Source organism: Physeter macrocephalus, chromosome 18 (assembly GCF_002837175.3).
Source record: "Physeter macrocephalus isolate SW-GA chromosome 18, ASM283717v5, whole genome shotgun sequence".
NCBI lineage: Eukaryota > Metazoa > Chordata > Mammalia > Artiodactyla > Physeteridae > Physeter > Physeter macrocephalus.
This window is the reverse complement of record NC_041231.1, coordinates 98,808,401-98,833,213: the sequence shown is the minus strand read 5'-3', so window position 1 is coordinate 98,833,213 and position 24,813 is coordinate 98,808,401. Positions and strand designations below refer to the sequence as shown.

Here is a 24,813-nt window from a genome sequence, read left to right as displayed (position 1 = left end):
TGCGGGGGCTCTGGCTCATTCAGGCTGGGGGGAGGGAGGGGCACAGATGCAGGGCGTGCCTGCAGTGGCAGAGGCCGGTGGTATGTTGCACCAGCCTGAGGCGCGCCGTGTGTTCTCCCTGGGAAGTTGTCCCTGGATCGCGGGACCCTGGCAGTGGCGGGCTGCAGAGGCTCCCGGGAGGGGAGGTGTGGAGAGTGACCTGTGCTCACACACAGGCTTCTTGGTGGCGGCAGCAGCGGCCTTAGCGTCTCATGCCCGTCTCTGGGGTCCGCGCTGACAGCCGTGGCTCGTGCCCATCTCTGGAGCTCCTTTAAGCGGCGCTCTTAATCTTACCCTCTCCTCGTGCACCCCGAAACAATGGTCTCTTGCCTCTTCGGCAGGTCCAGACTTTTTCCCAGACTCCCTCCCAGCTAGCTGTGGTGCACTAGCCCGTTCAGACTGTGTTCACGCAGCCAACCCCAGTCCTCTCCCTGGAATCTGACCTCTTAAGCCTTAGCCTCAGCTCCCAGCCCCTGCCCGTCCTGGCGGGAGAGCAGACAAGCCTCTCGGGCTGGTGAGTGCCGGTTGGCACTGATCCTCTGTGCGGGAATCTCTCCGCTTTGCCCTCCGCACCCCTGTTGCTGCTCTCTCCTCCGCGGCTCTGAAGCTTCCCCCCTTCCCACCCCTGCATCTCCGCTCTTGAAGGTGCTTCTTAGTGTGTGGAAACCTTTCCTGCTTCACAGCTCCCTCCCTCCCAGAGGGGCAGGACCCATCCCTATTCTTTTGTCTCTGTTTTTTATTTTTTCTTTTGCCCTACCCAGGTACGTGGGGAGTTTCTTGTCTTTTGGGAAGTCTGAGGTCTTCTGCTAGTGTTCAGTAGGTGTTCTGTAGGAGTTGTTCCACATGTAGATGTAGTTCTGTTGTATTTGTGGGGAGGAAGGTGATCTCCACGTCTTACTCCTCTGCCATCTTGAAAGTCTCTCCCTTATAATTGTTTTAACATGGTAATTTCAGAATAATTTTTACTCATTTTTGGAAGATGTGATTATGAAACAGGTTTTTGGTCCTTGTGGTACATTTTTCTTAAGTCGAATAGTGATGCTGATTTTCATACCTCTCAAGATGGTGTGAAGGAGCTGCATCAGATGCCCTCATTCATTTACTTATTCAACAGACCATCGGGGAGTGCCAACGATGAGAGCAAACTCGTGTCAATACTGAATAACTTGTATCTTGGTTTTGTTTTTCGTTGTTTATTTTTTTTTGGCTTTAGTATATACTCTCTCCCTTTAATCCATAGCAGAGGATGTTTTAAGTTGGCTGAACTCATAAAAAGCCTCAACCTGGATACTTTAAAATTTTTACCTTTTGTGTCTTAGTCTATTTGGAGACTCAAAGAAAGATGGGAACTCTTCCAACCAAATGCAGATACTCAAATAGACATGAAATTTTGCGTATTTTTTCAGGGGTTTGATCCCCACCCCCGAAGCCCACTGGGACCCAGACAGTGTTTCGTTTGGACCGCAGCATATGTTTAGAGAGGTACTGGAAGATCATTCTGGGCAGGAGCTCAGACGGAGGTTCCTGAAGGGCAAAGCAAGAACTTTCTACTGTAAGTTGTGTGGACTCCTTGAAAGTCCCTGAGAAGAGTGGGCTTCTGGAAGAGTAAGCTAGCAGCAGTTTAAAATACAGGTTTGAAGGCAGGAGATTAGGGTTGGGAAGGTAGGTTTGGAGACTTGCAAAATCTGGACGAGTAACAATGAGATGAGCAACTGAAGTAAGACATTTTTAAAAGGTGATACGTCCAAAAGGGAAAGGGATCTTGTGGGAATCAGATCACCAGACTCTGTTGAGTTGGTGTCCATCCTGGACTCAAAACCTCCTTGGTGTGGTTTCCCACAATTGTCACTGTGTGGCTCCTCCCAGCTACTGAGCGTTGTTGAGGGAGCACCAAGTCCAGCAGCTGATACCCTTGAAAGAGAATAATTTTCCAAATTCAGTGTTGTTGCTCCAGAGGCTGTTTACTTGCTCTCTTTGGCTTCTGTTTACTCATTGCAGTTGGTTTTTTAAAACAGTCTCCTCAGCCTCTCTGTAACCCAGACTTACTTAAAGTCACCTCCGTCTTTATCTTCTTCCCATCAGGCTCCAATAATCCATTTTATCCACTGCTACCAGATCAATCCCTCTGAGGCTCCCATCTGATCTGTGCCATTTGTGACCAGAGACCTCATTTGAGACGCTCAGTGACTCAGAGTAAAGTCCTCCGATGACGAATTCTATAAGTACTGTGGTTCCACCTCTTCTCCTCCCTAAGAACCTTGTTTCACAAACTTCTCAATCTCTTCCCTACATCTTCAGCCTCTTACTCTCCGCCGGCTCCTGCAGCTCAGCCTACTGACGTGATCCCATCTCCCCATCCCCTTCCTGACACATTTCCTTCAGTTGTGCTCCGTTACCTTAAGAAATAAAATCCGACTCCATGAAGAGGTTTGCAAAGAACAAAAACAAAAACTGCAATATCTGGTTCCAAAGCCCTTGTCCTTGAGCAAACATCCTGTTCATCTGGCGTCTTCCCTTTATTCTCAAAGTTCGTTAAAAAATCTAAAGTCCTCATTTTTCCCCCAGTCATGGAAAGCAAAAACTTAATTCTTGGGCTTCCCTGGTGGCGCAGTGGTTGAGAGTCCGCCTGCCGATACAGGGGACGCGGGTTCGTGCCCCGGTCCGGGAGGATCCCACATGCCGCGGGGCGGCTGGGCCCGTGAGCCATGGCCGCTGAGCCTGCGCGTCCGGATCCTGTGCTCCGCAGCGGGAGAGGCCACAACGGTGAGAGGCCCGCGTAACGCAAAACAACAACAACAACAAAAACTTAATTCTTGCTTCTTTGTCCTCACCCATGTGTATACAGAAAAATTACCAAGATATGTTGATTCTTCCGCATGCTGGATTGCATCTTTTTCTCTGTGTCCCTTCTGTCACTGCCCTCCAGATGAGTGTGGTGGCCTGCTCATTACTCTCTGACACCTGTTTCTTCACACTCCAGTTCAAGATGCCATTGCTGTGAAAATAATACTCCTAAGAAGCACATCTGGTTGTGTCCTGGTGGTAGGTCTTCTCAATCAGGCTAATTAAAATTGAGCCCCTCCTCCACCAAGGCACTCTTGATCTCATTTAACGCATATCATAGTCACTTTTTTTCTTTTCTCCCCCCAAGCAAGTATCTTCTACCATACTCTGCAGTTGATTTAGTTTGACTGTGTAATGTCTGCTCCTCACCCTACCTCCCAGGGTAAGCTCCATGAGTCAGCATTTTTCTCTGTTTTGCTTACGGACATAGCCTAAGTGTCTGGTGCAGAGTGAGCTTTCCGTACATATTTGTTGAATGTCATAATGTCAATCCCCATTTTCAAATTCTCTTCCTTCTCACTCTGGGTATAGGATAAAACCCAAACGCCTATTAAACTTCCCCCAGGCTCGCAGGATCTGGCTCCAGCCCCCTCTCGCACCTCTCACATCTGGTTCCCCATCTTGGCTGACTCTCTGGGTTTCTCTGGGTTTCTTGACGCTCCCAGACATGCTGTGTTCTTTCAGGCTTCTCTGTTCCTTTTGGATCTCTTCCTCTTTCCAGGAATCCACTCCTCTCTCTTCCTCACGTGGGGAGAACAGTTTCTTTTCTTTCAAAATGTAGCCCCAAATGGTACATGGCACGCCCGGGGGGTGTTTTCCAGCTCTGTGAAGCAGAGTCAGCTTCTCCTCTTGGCCTCCGTTGAATTTGGCGGAGTTTCCCGTCACAGCACAGTTTTCCACACTGATGCCTCTGTCTCTTCCGCTAGAGTCTGCTCAACCACGTCCAGCTCTTCTGTGCGTCTGCTCCAGAAATGATCAGTGTCTGGCGCACTATTAAGTGGTGACTTAAGACAATGATTGAAAAGAGGGGCTTACCCGTGCATTGAACCATGTCAAGTCAAAAGTTCAAAGCGGGCTTCCCTGGTGGCGCAGTGGGTAAGAATCCGCCTGCCAATGCTGGGGACACAGGTTCAAGCCCTGGTCCAGGAAGATCCCACATGCTGCAGAGCAACTAAGCCCGTGCACCACAACTACTGAGCCTGTGCTGTAGAGCCCGCGAGCCACAACTACTGAGCCCGCGCACCTAGAGCCCGTGCTCCACAACAAGAGAAGCCACTGCAATGAGAAGCCCGTGCACCGCAACAAATAGTAGCCCCTGCTCGCCGCAGCTAGGGAAATCCCGTGCACAGCAATGAAGACCCAATGCAGCCAAAAATAATTAATTAATTAATTAATTTTTAAAAAGTTCAAAGTGCCTTCGCCATGCAATATGTCCAAATTGTTACTGCCTCCCCAAATTTATGCCCCCCACGTTCCCAGCTTCCATGAATGAAGGGGGCCGCTCCGCTGACGTGAACGTGGCCATCAGGAATGATCTGCCTCCTCTCCCTCATCCACCCAGTCAGTCCCGGGTCCTGTTGACTCCTGGCTTCCCAGATGTCACTCAAATTCATCTACTTCCTTTCTGTCTTGCCCAAGAGCCTTTGCCAACCTGTCATCATCTGTCACCATCGCACATGGCCCGGCGTATGGTTGAGGGTTCCATATGTATCTGTTGAATGATTGAATCTCCTGGTTAAAACCATATTGGATGATAGCAGGTAGAACATCAGGCTGTAAGATCGAGATTCCGAGAAGAGCCTATGTTGCAAAGTCCAGGAAATTTTTCTGAAGGATGGTGTCAAGAGGCCCAGCAGAGTGGTTCTGGATTGGCCGCAGCTCTAGATGTAATTGGACTTTCTGGAACGGCAAGTCCCTCCCACCTGCCTTGATTTCACCAAGGAGGTTATTTTCTCTGATTATGCCTGTCATAAAAATTCAAGTCAGGGTCTCTCTACCTCACTGAGATCTATAGATGCTCATGTAGGTTGGAAAAGAGTTTTCTTCCAAGTGATAAGCAGTTAGAGTGATTGTGGCCCTTAAGAAAGGGTCCCCTGGGCATTATGAGTTTGAAGGTCTTCATGTCCTCAAAATATCAAGCTGTTGGGATTAGTCTAGATGGTACCTAATGTCACACTCAACTCTCAGTTTACAGGAATTTTTTTTTTTTATTATTAAAGCAAAGCACCAGGAACAAAAAGACCTAGAGGAATTAAGGCAATTGTAAAATCTCATGAAGTGTAAGTGTTTCTAAAAATGGTCAGTGGATTTTAAGGTGGAGGCACTCATTCAGTAGATTCTAGTGCTTCTGCAGGTCTGGGTGAAGCATGGTTGTAGGAAAGAGCATTGTGGGTGGTGGAGATGTTGGCACTGGAATAGACGGTTGATCAATGTTTTCTCCCTCCTCTTTTCTCAGCTGACGGTGTTATAGTGATGGCATCTGCCAAGTCTTATTTGAGAAAGTGCTGGACCAATAGCTACACTGACTGTCATTTGACTTTTCGGATGCCCTGTCCCTGCCTCGTAGGGGAGGCTCCGATGGGTCAGGGGCGCTCTGTTCCTCCTCCACATCCCCATCCTCCTGCTGAAGGCTAGGTGAAGGCTGGGCAAATTTGGTTGGGGTACTCCAAATTCCTAGGGTTGGGCTGACTGTCACCAGCCTTTAGAACACGTTGGTATGGCTTCCATTCCAAAAGGCAGAAAGAGAAACGGAAGTTGGGTCATGTGGTTTCTGTTATCTGTAACCATGGCAAGCATTGGCCATCTGTGAGGCTCCCATTTTAACACTTTTCTTTCTCTCGCTCTTTTCCATCTCTTTCTTGGGAAAACAAGCTGAGGAAGTGGAGAGGCTGGCGGCAATGCGATCTGACTCCCTTGTCCCAGGTACCCACACCCCACCCATCCGGAGGAGGAGTAAGTTTGCCAACCTGGGAAGGATTTTCAAGCCTTGGAAATGGAGGAAGAAGAAGAGTGAAAAGTTCAAACACACGTCTGCAGGTAAGATTATGTTTTCCTTTGTTTCTCATCGGGTGTTTGTTGACTTTAGCTCTGTACGTTCATTAGTAGAATTTAATTACCCTAGGCTGTCTGAACCAAAGGAAGAAAATCGAGCCTTAGGATTGCTCTTGTGTTTAATAATTCTTCAGAATGATGGAGGATGGCTTTTAGATCCTATGTGTGTTCTCATGGCTCAGGTTTTTGGTTGTTGCTTTTCAATTTATAAAACCACCACTTCTGTTTGATCTATAAATAGCTGAACTTAGAACTCCACCTTTGCCATACCTGTATGCTTTCATTCTAGCGTTGACAGTCCATTTCTCATGTTTCTTCCTTATTTTCCCTGCTCTCATAAAAATCAACACAGGAGCAGAAAGTAAGTTATATATGGTTATTGGCAGATAGGAATAGGTTATTTCATGGAGACAGAAGCTTGAGTAAGTGAAGCATCATTGTAATGACAAAGATAACTATATAGTTCATAGCCTAGTGGACAGCAAAGGAATCTGGGTGAAGTCAGCATGGCAGGGGTGTGAAGAGCACGGACTCTGGAGTCAGACTGTTTGAGTTCAAGTCCCAGCTCTGAAACTTGGTAGTTGCATGACCTTGCTCAATTTAACTCTGTACCTGTTTCCCACCTGTAAGATAGGGGTGAGAATAGTACCTTACATGACTTAACATTTGTGGAGTGTTTATGGTGGCACGTTATGTGGATATTTTTTAATAAGTAAGAGTATTGCAGAGGGAGATGTATAGGGAAAGAAACGTGAATAGTTCTGGTTTCACCCTGTCGGGTTTGAGATGAGGTGATGGAGGAGCCGTGCAGATTCTTTTTGTTTGTTTTGTCCTGATTTTGGTATTTATGTACCCGGGTCATTCCAGGGATACTCTGGGGCTTTTATTTCCTTCTTTCTCTATGTCCTCAAAAATTCAGCCTGCTCTCCCTCTTCCTCAGAATCATCACCTTCTCTATTTCTTGGTCCTCTCCCTGCTTTGGCTCACGTCTAAACTGTGAAATAGGCGATGATCTGCTTCTTGTACATAAATACTCGTCCACAAATCTGAGAATTTTCATGTTAGCTGCTTTGGGGAATGAAAGAGAAGAGCAAACATAGGAAAGTTGTGAAAAGTCTTGGAATCTGAAACAGTTCTCATGGTAAACGTCCCCAGTTTTATGCTTTCTGTTTCTAAGATGGAAACCTCAATGCCCTGTTGCTGTATGTAATTTGTTCATTCCTGAGATTACAATGAACCTCTGAATTCCATGAATTTCTAAATTGTCACCCCGCTGACATTTACCCAACCGCACCCCACTCTTCACCTGACTGCATTCTCCCTTTTGATCATTGTACAGACTTGTTAAGGTGTCATAAAATGTGTAGGTCTCTTACATATTTCTAAACACTACTGAGAGATTTACATGCAAGGAAAACTCTAAATGGATGACTCCTCTGTATCCCCTAAGAGTGAAACAGAATAGGGCACTTATATCATTGCCTTGGAGAGGAGAAATCTAAATGAAATATATTTTCAGGCAATGTGAGGGGTAAGACATGTCAACAGGAAAGAAGAAGGGAATGTTCTGTAAGCACTGGAGAAAATAACAAAGATTCCACAAGTTCCTTTACGATGGTCTTCCTGACTTTGCTATGAAAATGGTTTGTAATAATACAAACATCCATTTAAATAATTGCCATTTATCAGTATGCACTTCTGAATGACGGTGTGGTAGATGCATTTCCTCTTGGCATTCAAGAGCTTTGCTTAGTCCATTTGGCAAGACCACAGGGTGAAGCTCTGGCACTTCTCATGTGAAATGGCACCTGAACCGTCGTGCAGACTTTTTGAGGTGTCGGAGGGCTTCCCTGGTGATGCAGTGGTTAAGAATCCGCCTGCCAATGCAGGGGACACAGGTTCAAGCCCTGGCCCAGGAAGATCCCACATGCCACGGAGCAACTAAGCCCATGCGCCACAACTACTGAGCCTGCTCTCTAGAGCCCGCGAGCCGCAACTACTAAAGCCCACGCCCCTAGAACCTGTGCTCTGCAACAAGAGAAGCCACTACAATGAGAAGCCCCGCATGTAGCAACAAAGACCAAATGCAGCCCAAAAAAAAAAAAAAAAAAAAGATGTTGGAGAACTTGTCCTTTGATGGATGCAAGTACAATGGCATCAAACTACTCATGAACCATTAAAAGTCTGAAAATGTTTAGATTTAAAACTTTTGAGAGAAAGAATTAAAACATGAGACAGGCAAAGTTGCAGCTTTAATCGCTCTTATTATTAACTATTCTTAGCAAGTTCTTGTGATCTCAATGGCCAAACTGATTAATTTGGCAACCGAATGCCATATTTGTATGTGGTTTTATTGTATTTTATTTTATTTTTTTGTATGTGGTTTTATTTTAAAGAGACATATTCAGCTCCTGAATTAGAGGAAATAGAGGATAGACTATAGTATATCTATATATCGTGATGGATGGTTATATAACAAGCTATTCTAGGTTTTTTAAAGTCAGTGGTTTACACTGTAGTATCCTTTGTTCTTAACTGGATTCAGAAATATTATTCCATATTTTTGCAAATAAGGAGAGACTTTCTATGCTAGCTTTTAGCTCCAAGGAGAAAAATACTGACAATTTAAGGATGCTTAACATGATAAATTGTATATATGTTCAAATAGTACTTTGAAGTACAGACTTTCCTATGCGTGGATAAGAGTCAAATATTAAATATACAAGAGGGTTGACTGTGGGAATATTAATTGGTTGGCCAATTTTAGCTGTTATGCATTTACTTGTCTTATTTATATGTGTGTGTCTGTAATGTCCTTTCATATGTACAATAATTTCCACAATTTTAAATACAAAGAATAAGTCCAGATATTACATTTATATTATGTGTTTGTATTTAAAGTTGTGTGCTTTCTTGATTACACAAAAGGACATTAATACAATGCATACTTGGCCTGTTATTATTTCCACAGTGAGTTAGTTACCTTTATAATTTGCCAGAATTAGCTATACTGTAGTTTTACTGTAAGTCAAGTTATAGGATGTATGTGTCTGTGTATGCAGCATTTTCAAAGGTGCACCCAGAAATCTTGCTTTGTAAGTTGTAGTAGCAATAAGAAAACTACATTGGAAAATTATGATGTCAACATTTTCCTTAACTTTGGCATCAACGATTACATGAATTTTTCAAAGACCCATCTCCATGTCCCATGCTGCTCAGACCTCTTCCTGTTGTAAGCTGGAGGCTGGTGTCCTTAAACGGCCTTCAGCACTGAACTCTGGTGGAGAAAACACTACAGGACAAAGGGCTTCTCTCAGAAACATCCCCACATCACACGACAGTAGGAGTAAAACAGTAATGGATAGAACATAAAATAATGGCTCCTCGGGGAGATCTCAACATGCCTATCAGCCTGTCCTCAGAGGCCCTGTCCAGGGCCTGTGAAGCAATTAGCCTGACATGTCCAACTTCTTCTGTAGAATCAGCAACAGGGGTCCACGACACATTCCACACCTGCCCCAGGAGCAAAGACAGATGACAACATCCCCTCTGAAATAGAATCAACAGGCCCTCCCCAAAATAGTGAACTGCAGCCATCTTATCCAGATTCCTTGAAAATGAGGATTGTATTTATAGAAAAGCAGAACTGGCAGAGGAAAAAGCTGTGAAGACACCACCGAGTTATGCTTTTATTTCCTCTTGAAAGAAAATCATAAGCTGCAAGAGTTGGCCTTGGAAGTCTACACTGTGCCAAAATTCGCTTTGTGCTTCTAAGCTTTCCTGCACCCCTAGGGCCTTGAGCAAAAAAAAGAAAAAACCTTTTCCGGAGTGCCTACCACTTACTGAAACTGGCCGTGGGAGTATGACTGAGCGGAAACCAGACCTTGTCGGTGAGCTCATGGCATGCACGGTGTCTCTGGAGAGACAATCAAATTACAAGAGTAAAGGTTAAGATCATAGCTGTGATAAGGACAGTGAAGGGAAGCTACTTGAAAGAATGAGGGGGGAGGGGCTTGAGGGAGTAGGGAAACTTTCCTAAGAAAGAGAAGTTTGAGCTGGGATCTGAAGGAGGCGTAGGAATTTAGAAAATTAGCCTTCCAGGTAGCAGAAACAGCTTGTGCAAAGGCCCTGTGGTGGAAGAAGCAGGGGTGAGCAAGCTAGGAAAGCAAGGATGACCAGTGGCTGGAGAATGGAAAGCAAGGAATATGGGATGGGCTGAGGATATCTACCTGGCCAGAGGTTAGGATTTCAGACTTCTGTAAACCATAGGGAGTTCAGAAACGATACCCACTTGGCATGCTGCGCTTATGTATTTGCCAAGCACTGCCACCGGCGCTAAAAAAAGGTAACAGTGCAGACAGACATCTCCCAAAGGTTATGGTCTTGAGGGAAAAACAGGTAGTTAAGCCAATACTTACAACAAAGTATAAGCGACAGAAGATGTGCAGGGGCTCCAGGAACTCAAAGGAGACAAACCCAGCTGAACTATAACTAACCCGGAAAGGTTTCCTAGAGAAATGAATGTTTAACCAAGGAATTAGGCAGTAAATGTGAGGAAGTCTTCTCTCTCCCAGTGGAAAGAACAGGATGTAAGAAAGCCTGGAAAAGAGAGGAGGAGAGATTGGCAGTCTATAGCTTGGAAAGAGGTGGTGGTTTGGAAAGGATTGTTGGGCAGGGAAGAGCACAGAGTACTGAGAGATGAGGTTGAAGAGGTGGGCAAGGGTCTGCTCGTAAAGGTTCTTAGTAGAACGTCGTGGAGTCTGGGCTTTATCCTGATGCATTATCCTAATGAAGCTATCAGAAGACTTGCCTTTTTGAAAGATCATTCTCTATACTATGGGAAAAGTTTGGAGTGGTACCCAATGTTATTTTCAAGTTGTCAATATAACTTCTTCCATATATTTGTGTCTGTAATGAGAGAAAATTCACTTGTGAGAGAATTAAGAAGATACCTCTTTGCTGTCACATCCAACGGAATATTAAGCGTGTCTGTTGATTCTGGTAACAAGGAAACTGGTTAGCAGGTAGTTAATTATACTGTTGGGGAGAGATGAAGATAACCTAGGCTAAAAGAGTGGCATTCAGAGCTATAGACTGTGAACAGTTGCAAGGGATATTTAGGAGACAGAACGAGCAGGACGTGATTACCGATTGGATGTGGAGGATAAAGGAAGAATAAGAACCACGCTCTTGTTTCTCTCTGAGCAGTGACGTGCCATTAGATGGATGGAGGTGTACCACACACTACATCGGGTTTATGGGGAAAAGGAGCTTTCATTTGGGGGCATGCTGGCTTTCATGTGGTTCCAAGATACCCCAGTTGGAGGGATATTTGTTGAAGCCATGGGATGAAAACTCCAAAGGAGAACTTGACATGGGAAGCAGAGAGGGGCTGTGGCAGCCCCCTGAGGACCCCTGGCCTGTAGGTTATGAGCACAGACAGCCGCGGAGTCTACAGGGAAGGCAGATAAGGCCCCCCAGAGGGTTAGGAGGAAAACCAGGAGGGGCCGTTGGTATCTCCTGAGCAGAGCAGGAGAGAGTTCAAGAGAGGAGGAGGGTCCACTCTGCCAGGTCCCGGCAAGATGGTCAGGACTGAGAAGTGTCTGGAGCGTTCAGTGACAACTCATCACTGGTGTCCTTGCGGGGAACAGTTTCAGGGAAGCTGCATGGCTGGGAGTTTAGAAAGCATATGGTTATGGTGTGAGTGAGAGTTGAGGAAGCAGACTTCTTCTTTTAAAGAGTTCGGCTGGGAGGGAGAAGGAGAAATATAATCACCAAAAGGGGGTAGAGCTTGAGGGAGGTGTTTTTTTGTTTGAGATTGGTTGGATTGTGTCAAGATGCAGGGTTCACCTTAACATGGCTTTGGCATTCCAAGGGGAATAGAAACACCAGCGCTCTGACTGTGAGGCCAAATAACTATATTTCCACACATTTTTCAGTGATGACAAGTCTCATGACTAGGAAAAACAGACATGCAAATAATCAGAGCACTGCTGAGCATCTGATTTTAATAAGAAATCATCAAGTTGTGTAGTTTTCAGCACCTGGCTGGATCACAGTTCTCTTTGTAGGATTGGAAAACTCAGTTTCTTTAAAAGAAGAATGAGCACGGACAGGCACAGAATCTTCTTACCTGAGTATCCCTCATGACCCGCAAAGGGAACATCTAGGGGTTAGAAGGCAAAGTAGACTTAGAGGCCCTATTTTTTTTTTTAAGAGTTTTTTTCTTCTGTTTTTGTTTTTTTTTAATGACTCTTATTTATTTATTTATTTATTTTTGGCTGTGTTGGGTCTTCGTTGCTGCTCGCGGGCTTTCTCTAGTTGCGGCGAGCGGGGGCTACTCTTCGTGTTGGTGCGCGAGCTTCTCACTGCGGTGGCTTCTCTTGTTGCGGCACGTGGGCTTCAGTAGTTGCGGCACGCGGGCTCCGTAGTTGTGGCTCACGGGCTCTAGAGCGCAGGCTCAGTAGTTGTGGCGCACGGGCTTAGTTGCTCCGCGGCATGTGGGATCTTCCCGGACCAGGGCTCGAACCCATGTCCCCTGCACTGGCAGGCGGATTGTTAACCACTGCGCCAGCAGGGAAGTCTAGAGGCCCTGTTTTTAAAGGACATCTCTAGGAGGTACAGGCTAAAGATTGTGGGAATCGGCACCCTCCTGGAGTGGGGATTGTAAAGATATCATTGTTACCTCTCAAAGTGAATGTCATCCAGCACTCTTTGCTTGCATGTCAAGACTCTATGGTCCTTGATGACAGCTATCCTGCCTTTGCCTCTGTGTCCCCCAGCGTTAAGGAGAGCGCCTGATGTAGTGGGTACCCGAATGCGGTGGCCAGCCAACCGTATTGTTGAGGGCCTCCGTTTAATAGGTCTGAAAGGGGAGAGAGAGGTAAGGACAGTGATTGAAGCATAAGCTGGAAGGTCCCGGCCTTGGAAGAACTTGCCATCATCCACGATTGCTTTTCAGTTGTACACAGGTCAGGTTATTTGGGCAGCACTGTTGCTTGGGTTATCTGTTGCTATGGGACAAAACACCCCGCAAAACTTAGTGGCTTAAAGCAACAGACTCAGTTGTATTATGTCCTGTGACCGGGCTCAGCTGGTTGGTTCCTCAGCTGGTGTCGCTTGGGGTCTCTCGCGTGTTTGCAGACAGACGGGATTGGAGTCATCTGGAGACTAACCAGGCCCTGGGGAGAGCTGGGCCTCTCTCCTCCAGGTATTCTCAGTGCCAGTGCATGTGGTCTTTTCCCACGGTCTCTCCAGCGGATGACTCAGGGCCCCCAAGAATGTGAAAGTAGAAGCTGCCAGGCCGGTTAAGACTCAAGTCCAGAATTGGCCCAGTATCCCATTTGCAGTGTTCTGTTGCTTAAAACAAGTCACAGGAGCAGCCCAGACTCATTGTTGGAGCAAACGAAACAAGGGTGTGGGAGCCAGGAGCATGGTTCACTGGGTGCCATTTTTGGAAGCCAGCTACCTCCATTGTTGAGGTCTAAGAAAACTGCGAGTGCTACTTATTCCCTTCTTTCCAGGTGAACTGTGCTTTAACAATTTTATATTGACAATAACAGCGGTTTCTATAATCTGTTGGGTTTTCTGTGAATGTGACACATGCATGACCCTGTCCAGGCATTATTACTTTACTTTCACCACAGACCTACATAGTGTTGTTAAGCCCATTTGGCAGGTGAAGAAACTGAGGCTTAGAGCAGCTAAATACTTTCCAGTTAGAAATGGAAGAGTTGGGACTTGAACTTAACCTGGCATCTTATCACTTACGTTGCATTTCGGGTCCATGAGTGTGGGAACTCATAATTCAGATGCTTTAAAACGTATCATTCATCTGCACTTAACAGTGATGTGACAGGACACTTTCCTTTTCTGACTTTCTCTCTAGAAAGCTGAAATGTGAAGGAGGAGAATCTCATCAATACGCACCGACCCTGGAGGTCATAACATCTTTCTTGAATGCCCTTAGAGGCAGGGGTTAACAGCTTACCCATCTTTGCATCACACAGTATCTAGTTCAATGCCATGTACACCACAGACACTTCCTGTTTGTTGAATGGCTAAGAAAGAATAAATTGACACTGGCTGCAAACAAATACCTTTAAAACCATTACATTTATGTTTGCAGTGGAACAAGATGTCTTTCTGCTATTTGGTACATAGAAACAAAAGACGCATGGATTAGGTAAGGAGACAGTGACCATGCAGGCCTCTGGAGCAGGTGCTAGATTTAGGGCTAGACATTTGCAGAACTGATTCTGAAAGGACACAAGCCTTACAGCATTTGTCATAAGGTGTCTGCTTGGCCAGTGACTTCCAAGATAATCGGGAGTTCTATGTGAGGAGGTGGTGTGGACCAGTGGTTAGGGCACAGACCCCACAGCCTGACTGCTGAGTTATCTCAGGCAGGTTATTTGTACTCTCTGAGTTCAGTTCCCTCAGCTAAAATAGGAATAAAACTGGCACTTCGTAAAGCTGTGAGGGTGGAAAAAAAAGTTAGTTGTGGAAGCTCTTAGAATCATACCTTGCACATAGTAAATTTTTTGTAAGTTTTATCTACCATTATTTCTTTTTCTAGAAATGCATTAAAAAGTAAACAAACATCCAAGAGGAACAAAAGACTTCTTATTTCAGTTTCAGATTTTGGATGGTGTGTGTGTGTCTCAGATGACAATTGTGATGAGCTCCTCTTAGATTTTGGGAATGTTTATTTAGGTACTGAGTGTAAGAGTTTGCTTTTAGACACATCGTAAAATCCCACAAAGCTGGAGTTTACGCCCTGTTTTCCTAGGTACCAGCCAGTTAGGTCACTAAAGTATTTCCTCTTCTCTAAGAATTTACAATTAAGTGGACACACACAGTGGCCCCTGAGGAAGTGCTTCATCCTGTTTTTCCTTTGCTGCATCGTAGGCAAAAATACTGATGTATGAAGAGGTGTTCTTGGGGGAAAAAACAACGAGCATGTAATCTCCTGAAAATCAGATCTCTGTGGCAAGTCAGAATATGCTCAAAAGTAGAGAAGGCCGTAGGCAGGATACCATGTATTTTATTCTCCAAACCTGGGCATCTTTGACAGTAAAATGAGATGCCATTACTATTTCTGCCAGGATAATAAGCGTGAGGTGGGCCCGCGCCAGGCAAGGCAGAGAGAATGGAGCCTCTAAAGCCACATGGACATAAGTTGCAGACCCTGAGGCCAGTTCTGTTGTGCAAACACAGTAGAAGTGCCAGTTAACTTGCAAGGCATAGTGGGAAGAGCCATCGGGACTGAGACTCATAGAAACATTCAAACAGCCCTCAACTGTCTGCCGTTTCAGTTGAATCCATTAATGGTGGTTGAGTCCCTTAGCATCTTTAGAGAAGTACATTTCTTTGTTCCCAGCCCGCATATGGTGTGTCTCTCTCCTGTCCCGCACTTCTGCGGGGTGTCTTGATTGGAAATTCTGTCGGACATAAGTTGCAGACCCTGAGGCCAGTTCTGTTGTGCAAACACAGTAGAAGTGCCAGTTAACTTGCAAGGCATAGTGGGAAGAGCCATCGGGACTGAGACTCATAGAAACATTCAAACAGCCCTCAACTGTCTGCCGTTTCAGTTGAATCCATTAATGGTGGTTGAGTCCCTTAGCATCTTTAGAGAAGTACATTTCTTTGTTCCCAGCCCGCATATGGTGTGTCTCTCTCCTGTCCCGCACTTCTGCGGGGTGTCTTGATTGGAAATTCTGTCCCAGGGCCAGTTTCTTTGGCTAATCATGGATTCTGTTTTCCTTTGACACCTCTCCCCGCAGTTCTTGTCCGTGCCCCTGGTCAGCTCCCAGGCCAGCAAGCACGATGCCTTCCCCACCTCCAGGCCCTCCAGGAGCACACCTCATGCTCTGCTGCCGCCTCTCCCTGGACCAGGCCTGACGGTGGCGTGCTGCACTGGCCCTGAGCGCTTCCCTGCTGGGCTCACCACATTTTTCTTTCTTTATGCTTCTTCCTCTCGTCCCTTCCCTTCTCATTCTTTCCCTCCCCTTTCCTTCTGGGAGCACTCATTTGTCCCATCTGAAGCTCTGATGTCTCCTGAGTCCATTACATTCTTAGTCATTTGCTGGCTCCATCGATATGGTGGCAGTGGACTCAGATCTCTGGTGGCAGGTTCAGCCTCTGCCCTGAGGCTAGCCCTTGGCCGGACCTTCCCACCGTCACCTAAATAAGTATGTGTGCACCAAATGCCTCATTTCTGCCCTAACAGGCTTCCAGTCCGGAAGCACCCTGACTCTCTGAAATGAATCATCATTCACTTTGGGGACACTGGAAACCAAGCATCTATTTTTGTTCCTTATTCAGTCCAATTACAGTGTGCACTCTTCTCTCACAACTATCGCTTTAATATATAACCACACCTCGTTTCATCATGCTTCGCTTTATTGCGTGTTGAAGCATTTTCTGCAGGTTGAAGGTTTGTGGCTACCCTGTGTCCAGCAAGTCTGTTGGCACCATTTTTAAACAGCATTTGCTCAGTTCCGGTCTCTGTGTCACACTTTGGTCATTTGTGCAATATTTCAAACTTTTTAAATTATTTTTTACGGTGATCAGGGATCGATTTGCTGAAGGCTCAGAGGATGGTTAGCAATAAAGTATCTTTAAATTAAAGTATGTATGTTGTTTCTTAGGATGCTATTGCACACTTAATAGACTACAGTATAATGTAAACATAACTTTTATATGCACTCGGAAACCAAAAAATTTATGTGGCTTGCTTGATTGTGATATTTGCTTGATTGCAGAGGTCTGGAACCAAACCACAGTGTCTCTGAAGTCTGCCTGTAGAGATTCATCTTCTGTGTTTTCCCAGAATTCTTTGACCTTTTCCCTTAGACTTTATTCACTGTAACCACAATAATAACATATCACCACTAGTACTAACAGTGGTAGTAGGGGATAGCTGAGTGCCCACTACATGGCAGACACTGAATGAACTTCAATATAGCTCTCACAGCCTTAACAGTCCTGGGCCGTTACTCCGAATATCTGTTTTATACATAAAGATAATAAGGCTTAGGGCTAGTAATTTCCCAGGGTCACTTGGCTGGTCGGTGGTAAAGCCCTAAACGATTTGAATGCAAGCCCGTCTCACACCGAAGTCTTCTAGGCTTTGCTCGGAAATTTCACCGTTACACGTGACTTGGAAGCAGAAAGAGTGAAAAGGTTAAGATGTATGTATATCTAGGTAGACAGATATGAAACACCCTTGAATTCAGAAAGCAGATCCCATTAAGAAAACAAAATAATACTGGAAATAAGACTTGGTGTTCAATGATTAATGCTGGCATTTCTCAGGCAGAGAACAATACCTCTATGATGTATATTAACTTGTTTTTTAAAAACATGATTTCTTTTGTGTGTTGGTTGATTTGTGGAGCTGTTGGTTTCCTCGTAAAGTTGTAGGAGATAGAGGAATGACATTAGGCGGTGAATCAATTATGATTTGGGGCTTGTTTGACTAAAACAAATGTCAAGTAACCTTAATAAGAAAATACACAGCCCACACATGAATCAAATTGTTTCTGAAGGTCAGTTTTAAAGGTCTTCCTTCTTCTTTTGGTTAGCCCAGGGGTGAGTTAGAGTGGGGGCAATGCGTGAATAGAATATAAACTGTGTGAGGTATTCATGAAATCCTATGAATGAAAGAAAGCATTGTGTACCGAGAACCGGCCTTGAGTGGCAGTCCGACCTGGGGAGGGAGGACCTGGGTGATAACCTCACATGCCACAGAGGACTTTGCCGTCTAGTCCCAGTGAGTTATAAGTAAGCGATGCTCTGAGAGGTCTTTGTGGAGTAGAAGTCAGAGAGGAGAGCTGACGATGTTCTGATGCAGATGTAATTTCGGCATAGAAGACTGTTGTAACATTTAGTCTATTTTTGTCCTCCAATTAACCAAGCGTGAGTTTCTAAAGAGAATGAATGTCTCTTCTGTGGCATAGCAACATCTTCGTGTCCTTGGAAAGGCTGCTTTGTTCCCTAGTGCCAGGATTTATGTTCTCTGGCTTCTTGGGAGCCATGAAAGGCTCTGAAATTGTAGGAAGCTGCCTCCTACCACTGCACCTGGTTGTCGAGGGCGCACGTGAAAAGGGCCTTTAAATGCTTCCCAGCCTCCGGGAAGGGGTTGTTTAATGAGGTAGTTTGAGCAGCACGGTAATTACAGTTCCAGGTGTTTCTATGAAGATTCTGTGAAGCAACTATGAACTGTCATTTTACAACATCATTTTATAATAATATATTCGTAAGTGAAAAAAAAAGTTATACAGTTTCTCCACTGTAGCACAAAACTCTGTTTCATGCATGGACAACTGGAAAGATTTATTAACAGAAAATTTGCCATTACAACGAGGATCATTCTTGCCTGCCTCATGAATGACTGAAACTTCATAGATTTGGGTCAGGTCGATATTTACAGAGATGGTCATGATAATGGGCCTTCCATGATGGCTGTAGTCACATCAGTTTCTGGTAGTTTTGTAAAGACAACTGGGCTCTTGTGGGTTGAATGCTAATCGTAGATATATAAATATCTCTAAAAAGAGAAAGGGTCATGTTATGGTATTATCACAAGCTGCCTCCCCATGTAAGGTAATTAGTGTCATAATTTTGTATCTAGATTCTAAATAAGAAAACTTGAGTTTTTTTTTTTTAAATAAAAAGATTCCATTAAAGCTTGAAAATAGAAAATTCACCCTTTATCCTTGCATGCTTACAAATTATGATCATTTATGCATATCTGCTTTCATTCATTCATAGTGACTTCACATAGGTGAAATCAAAATATAAGTGCTACCGAACTCAACTTTGTTTGCCCGACACACAGTGAGGCCAAACAGACCGAAATGTCAGAGTTTGGAGCACAGAAAGGTTTATTGCAGGACCATGCAAGGAGAATGGGTGGCTTGTGCCTCCCAAAACCCTGAACTCCTTTAGGGTTTCAGCAAAACATTTTTAAAGACAAGGTGAGGGAGGGGTGTGGTTGGTTGTTCCAAAATTCCTGGTGTATGAATCCTTTGTTCTTTTAGCTGTCTAAGTAGGTCCTGTAAACTTCCAACAAGACAAATACTATTCTCTGTTCTGCAACTTTTTATCTCTATATGAATGGAAAATTGTTATATCCCTACAGGTCACAGCCTTGAGAATGGGCTCTCCTGTATATTTCAGGCTATAAACAACATTCTTAACTCAAAGCAAAAGCAATAGAATACAAAGGTTAAAGTAAAAGAAACATCTAATATGGAGTCAGATTTGTTCTTCCCTATTACATAAATATAATTTGATCTCGCCCTCATTGTAATTTTTTAACTTAATGTTACATTGTAGTAGAACTCTTGCTCACAGCCAAGTCACCTTCCTAATGACTGTAAAACATTCCCTTGGGTGTGTGTTGTTATAAATAACCCTGCCATAGACAACTGTGTTTGTAGCATTTCTTTCCTTTGTACTTTTGTCTTTAGGGTAGAGAGTTGGTTCTGGAGCACCTTGGGGGTAAATATTTTTTGGCCCTTGCATTCCAGAAAGGTTGTAATGTGATGTGGAGGGTAATGACTTCACCCTCAGCAGGGCTGGAATATAGGGATGTGTAGTGGTGTTAAGTTCTAAGTGTCGTCAGTGAGAAATCAAGCAGGGAGGAGTAGGCTAGGATGCCTAGGATATTCCAGCATGGGACAGTCTGTGCAGAGTGGCCCTCGGGGAAGCTCTTGTGATCTTTGGCCTCTATTTGGACTAATTTCTTCTTTTATGGTTAATTTTAAACTCCTGGTGTGAATGTTGCAATCCACTTGTAGTTGAACATTTTCCCCATCAAATGATTGAACTTTAATGAGAATTTAGTGAGAGCCAGCTGGAAGATATCTAGATATCATTACCAGTATAAACTCGCAGAAACCATGACAGACGTATTATTATTATTTTTTTTATTTTTATTTATTTTTTTTTTTATTTTTTTTTTGCGGTACGCAGGCCTCTCACTGTTGTGGCCTCCCCCGTTGCGGAGCACAGGCTCCGGACGCGTAGGCTCAGTGGCCATGGCTCACGGGCCCAGCCGCTCCGCAGCGTGTGGGATCCTCCCGGACCGGGGCGCGAACCCGGTTCCCCTACATCGGCAGGCAGACTCTCAACCACTGCGCCACCAGGGAAGCCCAGACATATTATTTATAAATGGTCTCTGATAATAGGATTAATAAGAAACAGAAAATACTCCAAGAAATTGTCGGAAGATTCATAATAGTTCTTTATCTAAGGTGAATTGTATGAAAATTGGAATTCCTTCAACCAGTCACCCCATGAGTCTTTACTGAAGTTGAAATGACGCAGACTCGGAATCACAAGCAACTGGGTGTTACTAGACCGTCAATTTTGAGGCCAGGGTAACAAGTACATGAGAGAGGAGGCTTAGAAGGGACCAGACCACAGGCCCCTTTTTGTTATATTAGGGATTCCAGACTTTATCCTATAGGCAGTGGGTCACCATTAAAGGTTTTAAGCAGGGTTTTAAGCACAGTTCATATTTTCAATTTAAAACAAATTGGCAAAGGAAATAACTAGCAAATCAAAGAAAAATATAAATGTCCCATAAATATGAAAATATATCACTCTCACTCATAAATAAACACAAATTGACATGAGTGAGATACTACCATTTTTCGCTTATGATTTTGGCAAAGGTAAAAGAAATTGATGACCACACTGTGTCAGCAGGTGCAAGAGTAGGTTGGGCAACAGCCACTCCCATACACTGTTGGTGGAAGGATGAATCAGTGCAAGCTTTGTAGAGGACAGTTTGGCAAAAGTAATCAAAATTTTAAATGCACTTACCCTTGACCTTACAATTCATCCTCCTAACAGAGGATGGTGAGGCAGCAAGAACATTCCAGACAGAAGATGCCGCAAAGTTACAGATTTGAGGGGGAGCATGCCCAGAAGGAGTCATACATTTCCAGGGATTTCACCGACACGTGTGCTTGCAGTAAGATGGACGTGCAAGGGCGTTCATTACAGATTGTGTATGCTATCAGAAAACTGGAAACAAGACAAATGCCATCAGTGGAGGACTGGTTATATAAACCATGGTCTTTCTACACAAAGTGCCAGTGAGCCACAAAGAAAGCCTAAGGTAGATTCATGTCTTCAGATATGGAGAGAACCTTAAGATGTACAGCTAAGTGTAAAACGCCAGGTGAGGTGCAGAACAGTAGGTGTAATGTGATCTTATTCATGATAATTTTATTTTTTTACTTCTGTATTTCATCTTTTTAATTTTTTTTCTTTTTTTTTTTTTTTGTGGTACGCGGGCCTCTCTCACTGTTGTGGCCTCTCCCGTTGCGGAGCACAGGCTCCGGACGCGCAGGCTCAGCGGCCACGGCTCACGGGCGTAGTTGCTCCAGGGCATGTGGGATCCTCCCAGACCGGGACACGAACCCATGTCCCCTGCATCGGCAGGCGGACTCTCAATCACTGCGCCACCAGGGAAGCCCTTAATTTTATTTTTAAATAAAAGTTATATATATTTAAGTTGTACAACATGATTTGATACACATGTAATGAAATGATTATTTCAGTCAAGCTAATTAACATATCATCTACTCATATAGTTACAATTTTTCTGTGTGTGTGATGAGAGTGCCTAAAACTTACTCTTAGCAAATTTCCCTTAATAATACTGTATTGAATACTGGATAGATTATATGTAGACATGTTGGTTTCTGAATAAAATTTTTTTCTGCAAAAATATGGAAGAAACATTTAGGAGTGTAGTGGGCTTTGAGGAACAGAACCGAGTACTGTAGTTAGATGAAGGAGGAGGGCTTGGCATTTCATCGTATTCCTTTCTTTGCATTTGAATGATTGCCCTAAGTATATGTTACTTTTATGCAAAATAATTATAAAAGATACATTCTTATTTTAAAGAATTGAATTTTAAAGAGACGTCATCTCTGCCTGATTTAATCTTAGTTCATCAACACATACAGCACTAATGTGCCATTGACTTATCTAAGCTCTTAACATTTATTAACTCATATTAATAATCACAGACCCATAATGTGCCATTGACTTATCTAAGCTCTTAACATTTATTAACTCATATTAATAATCACAGACCCATAATGTGCCATTGACTTATCTAAGCTCTTAACACTTATTAACTCATATTAATAATCACAGACCCATAATGTGCCATTGACTTATCTAAGCTCTTAACATTTATTAACTCATATTAATAATCACAGACCCATAATGTGCCATTGACTTATCTAAGCTCTTAACATTTATTAACTCATTAATAATCACAGACCCATAATGTGCCATTGACTTATCTAAGCTCTTAACATTTATTAACTCATATTAATAATCACAGACCCATAATGTGCCATTGACTTATCTAAGCTCTTAACATTTATTAACTCATATTAATAACCACAGACCCATAATGTGCCATTGACTTATCTAAGCTCTTAACATTTATTAACTCATATTAATAATCACAGACCCATAATGTGCCATTGACTTATCTAAGCTCTTAACATTTATTAACTCATATTAATAATCACAGACCCATATAAGACCAGAATTATTTTTATTCCCATTTTGAAGATGAGGGAACAAAGGTGCAGACAGGTTAAGCAGCAACTTGCCCAAAGGTCACACGGCTCTTAAAGAGTAAAACCAGAACTTGAACTCCAGTGGCCCGGCAGCCCAGCCCACTCTACCTTCGTTCATCATTTTAATTTGTCGACATTGAAACACAGGAAGGTCTTTCCTAGAGTCAGGTCTTGCTAATATATACCATTACTTGTTACCAAATTGAAGTACTTTTTGTTTAGTCACTAAACAGTTTTATTTATTAAGAGACTGAGGTTGTTTCTGGCCTCTCTTCCAACAAGTGCCTCTTTTTCAGATGCAGAATTTGTTCAGCCTTCATCTGCCCACAATGAGGCCATTATATAAGGTGGGAAACCCCTCCTTCCTCTTTATCAAGCCTGGTTTTTCCCTTCCAAAAGGGAAATCCACAGAGTTATCCCTTCCAGGCATGCTGTGAGTCTCCACCAATGGGTTGGCTAGGACACACTCACATCTGTCTTCTATCATCTCAAGCTGCAGGCTCCCAACCTCAGCTTCCTGACTGCCCCAATGCAGAAAGCTTTGTAAGCTCAAGGTCATATGCCAAGGGGTCTTTTGGCTTTCTGTCTACCTCCATCAAGCTTGGAAAACAAAATATTGTAACTTAAGCTCGATCTGAAGCCAGGGTGATAAGATGAATACAGCTAAAAGTTTCACTCTTTTCAAGCTTACGTCATGGAAATGACAGTAATATCTGATCAGGTAAACCTTCTTAGCAGTGGAGTATTTGAAAAAACAATGCAAGGGAACATCTTTCTTTTTCTGACTGTCTGATGCTACTTAATGGCTCACGGTGCCCCATTGTTGTGTAGCTGAGGTTTCTCCTCCAAATTCCTTTGTTCAGCAGATACCTACCCAAGATCTCCTAAATGCCAGGCACAGAAAATTGAGAGCTAAATAAGGCAAAAGTCTGCCTACACTGAACACACCCTAATGGAAGAAAGACAACTGGCAACCAGTAATTCCAAGGCTGCCAAATTAGTGATCAGGAGGTATACACAGAGTGTCTGGAAGCACAAAAGGAGTAGTTCCTTGATTGTCTTAATTCAGTTCCAATTGAGAATTACTGCATGGGGAAATGACCGGAAGTCTCCATTGGGAAATACTTGGGTTATTTCAGCCCTTTACCTGTGCGTGCATGCGTGCAACAGACACGTATGTAGCACCTACAAATGCAAAGCACTGGCAGCTATATGAAGACGATATGATAGAGTTGCTGCCCATTGAGATGTTCACCCTTCTAGTGGCTCAACGTCTGGTCTTCTGTTTGTTCTGTGAGCATTCATTTTGTACTTACTAAATGTTAAGCCCTGAGTTAGGCCCTCGGACAGAAAGATGAAAAAAATCCAGTTCCTACTCTTAGGGACTTGAGCCTGGCCCCACTGGTGTAGGAGGAGAGACTGTAGTAGAGCACGGAGGAGCAAAGAAGACCGAGTAAGGTTCTATAAGGACTTTGGAATGGGCGTTGAAGTTCTGTAAGAGAGAAGAGACATTCCAGGTACAGGAAGAATGCTGCCAAGTTAGAGAGAGACAGGTCCAAAAGAAATGAAAAAAGAAACTTGTGTCTTTTTTTTTTTCCAAAGAGTTTTTTTTTTTTAATTTATTTATTCATTTTTGGCTGTGTCGGGTCTTCATTGCTGTGCACGGTCTTTCTCTAGCTGCAGCAAGCGGGGGCTACTCTTCATTGCGGTGCGCGGGCTTCTCATTGAGGTGGCTTCTCTTGTTGCAGAGCACAGGCTCTGGGTGCGCGGGCTTCAGTAGTTGCAGCATGCGGGCTCAGTAGTTGTGGCACACGTGCTTAGTTGCTCCACAGCATGTGGGATCTTCCCGGACCAGGATTTGAACCCGTGTCCCCTGTATTGGCAGGAGGATTCTTTTTATTTTTTTTTAAACATCTTTATTGGAGTATAATTGCTTTACAATGTTGTGTTAGTTTCTGCTGTATAACAAAGTGAATCAGCTATATGTATACATATATCCCCATATCCCCTCCCTCTTGTGTCTCCCTCCCATCCCACCCCTCTAGGTGGTCACACGGCACCGAGCTGATCTCCCTGTGCTATGCGGCTGCTTCCCACTAGCTAGCTATTTTATATTTGGTAGCGTATAAATGTCAATGCTACTCTCTCACTTCATCCCAGCTTACCCTTCCCCCTCCCTGCATCCTCAAGTCCATTCTCTACGTCTGCGTCCTTATTCCTGTCCTGCCCCTAGGTTCATCAGAACCATTTTTTAAAA

The 24,813-nt window shown here is 44.0% G+C and overlaps 1 protein-coding gene across 3 annotated transcripts in view; it reads left to right on the top strand.

Annotated features, from left to right (window-relative positions):
• The window catches only part of PHACTR1 (phosphatase and actin regulator 1), a 545,598-nt gene that overhangs the window by 341,608 nt on the left and 179,177 nt on the right, over positions 1–24,813 (top strand). For all 3 annotated transcript variants that reach the window (XM_028479167.2, XM_028479168.2, XM_028479166.2), the window contains one exon: positions 5,755–5,919. In XM_028479167.2, the coding sequence (XP_028334968.1) occupies positions 5,755–5,919 (165 nt within the window). The remainder of the gene's footprint in view (positions 1–5,754; positions 5,920–24,813) is intronic.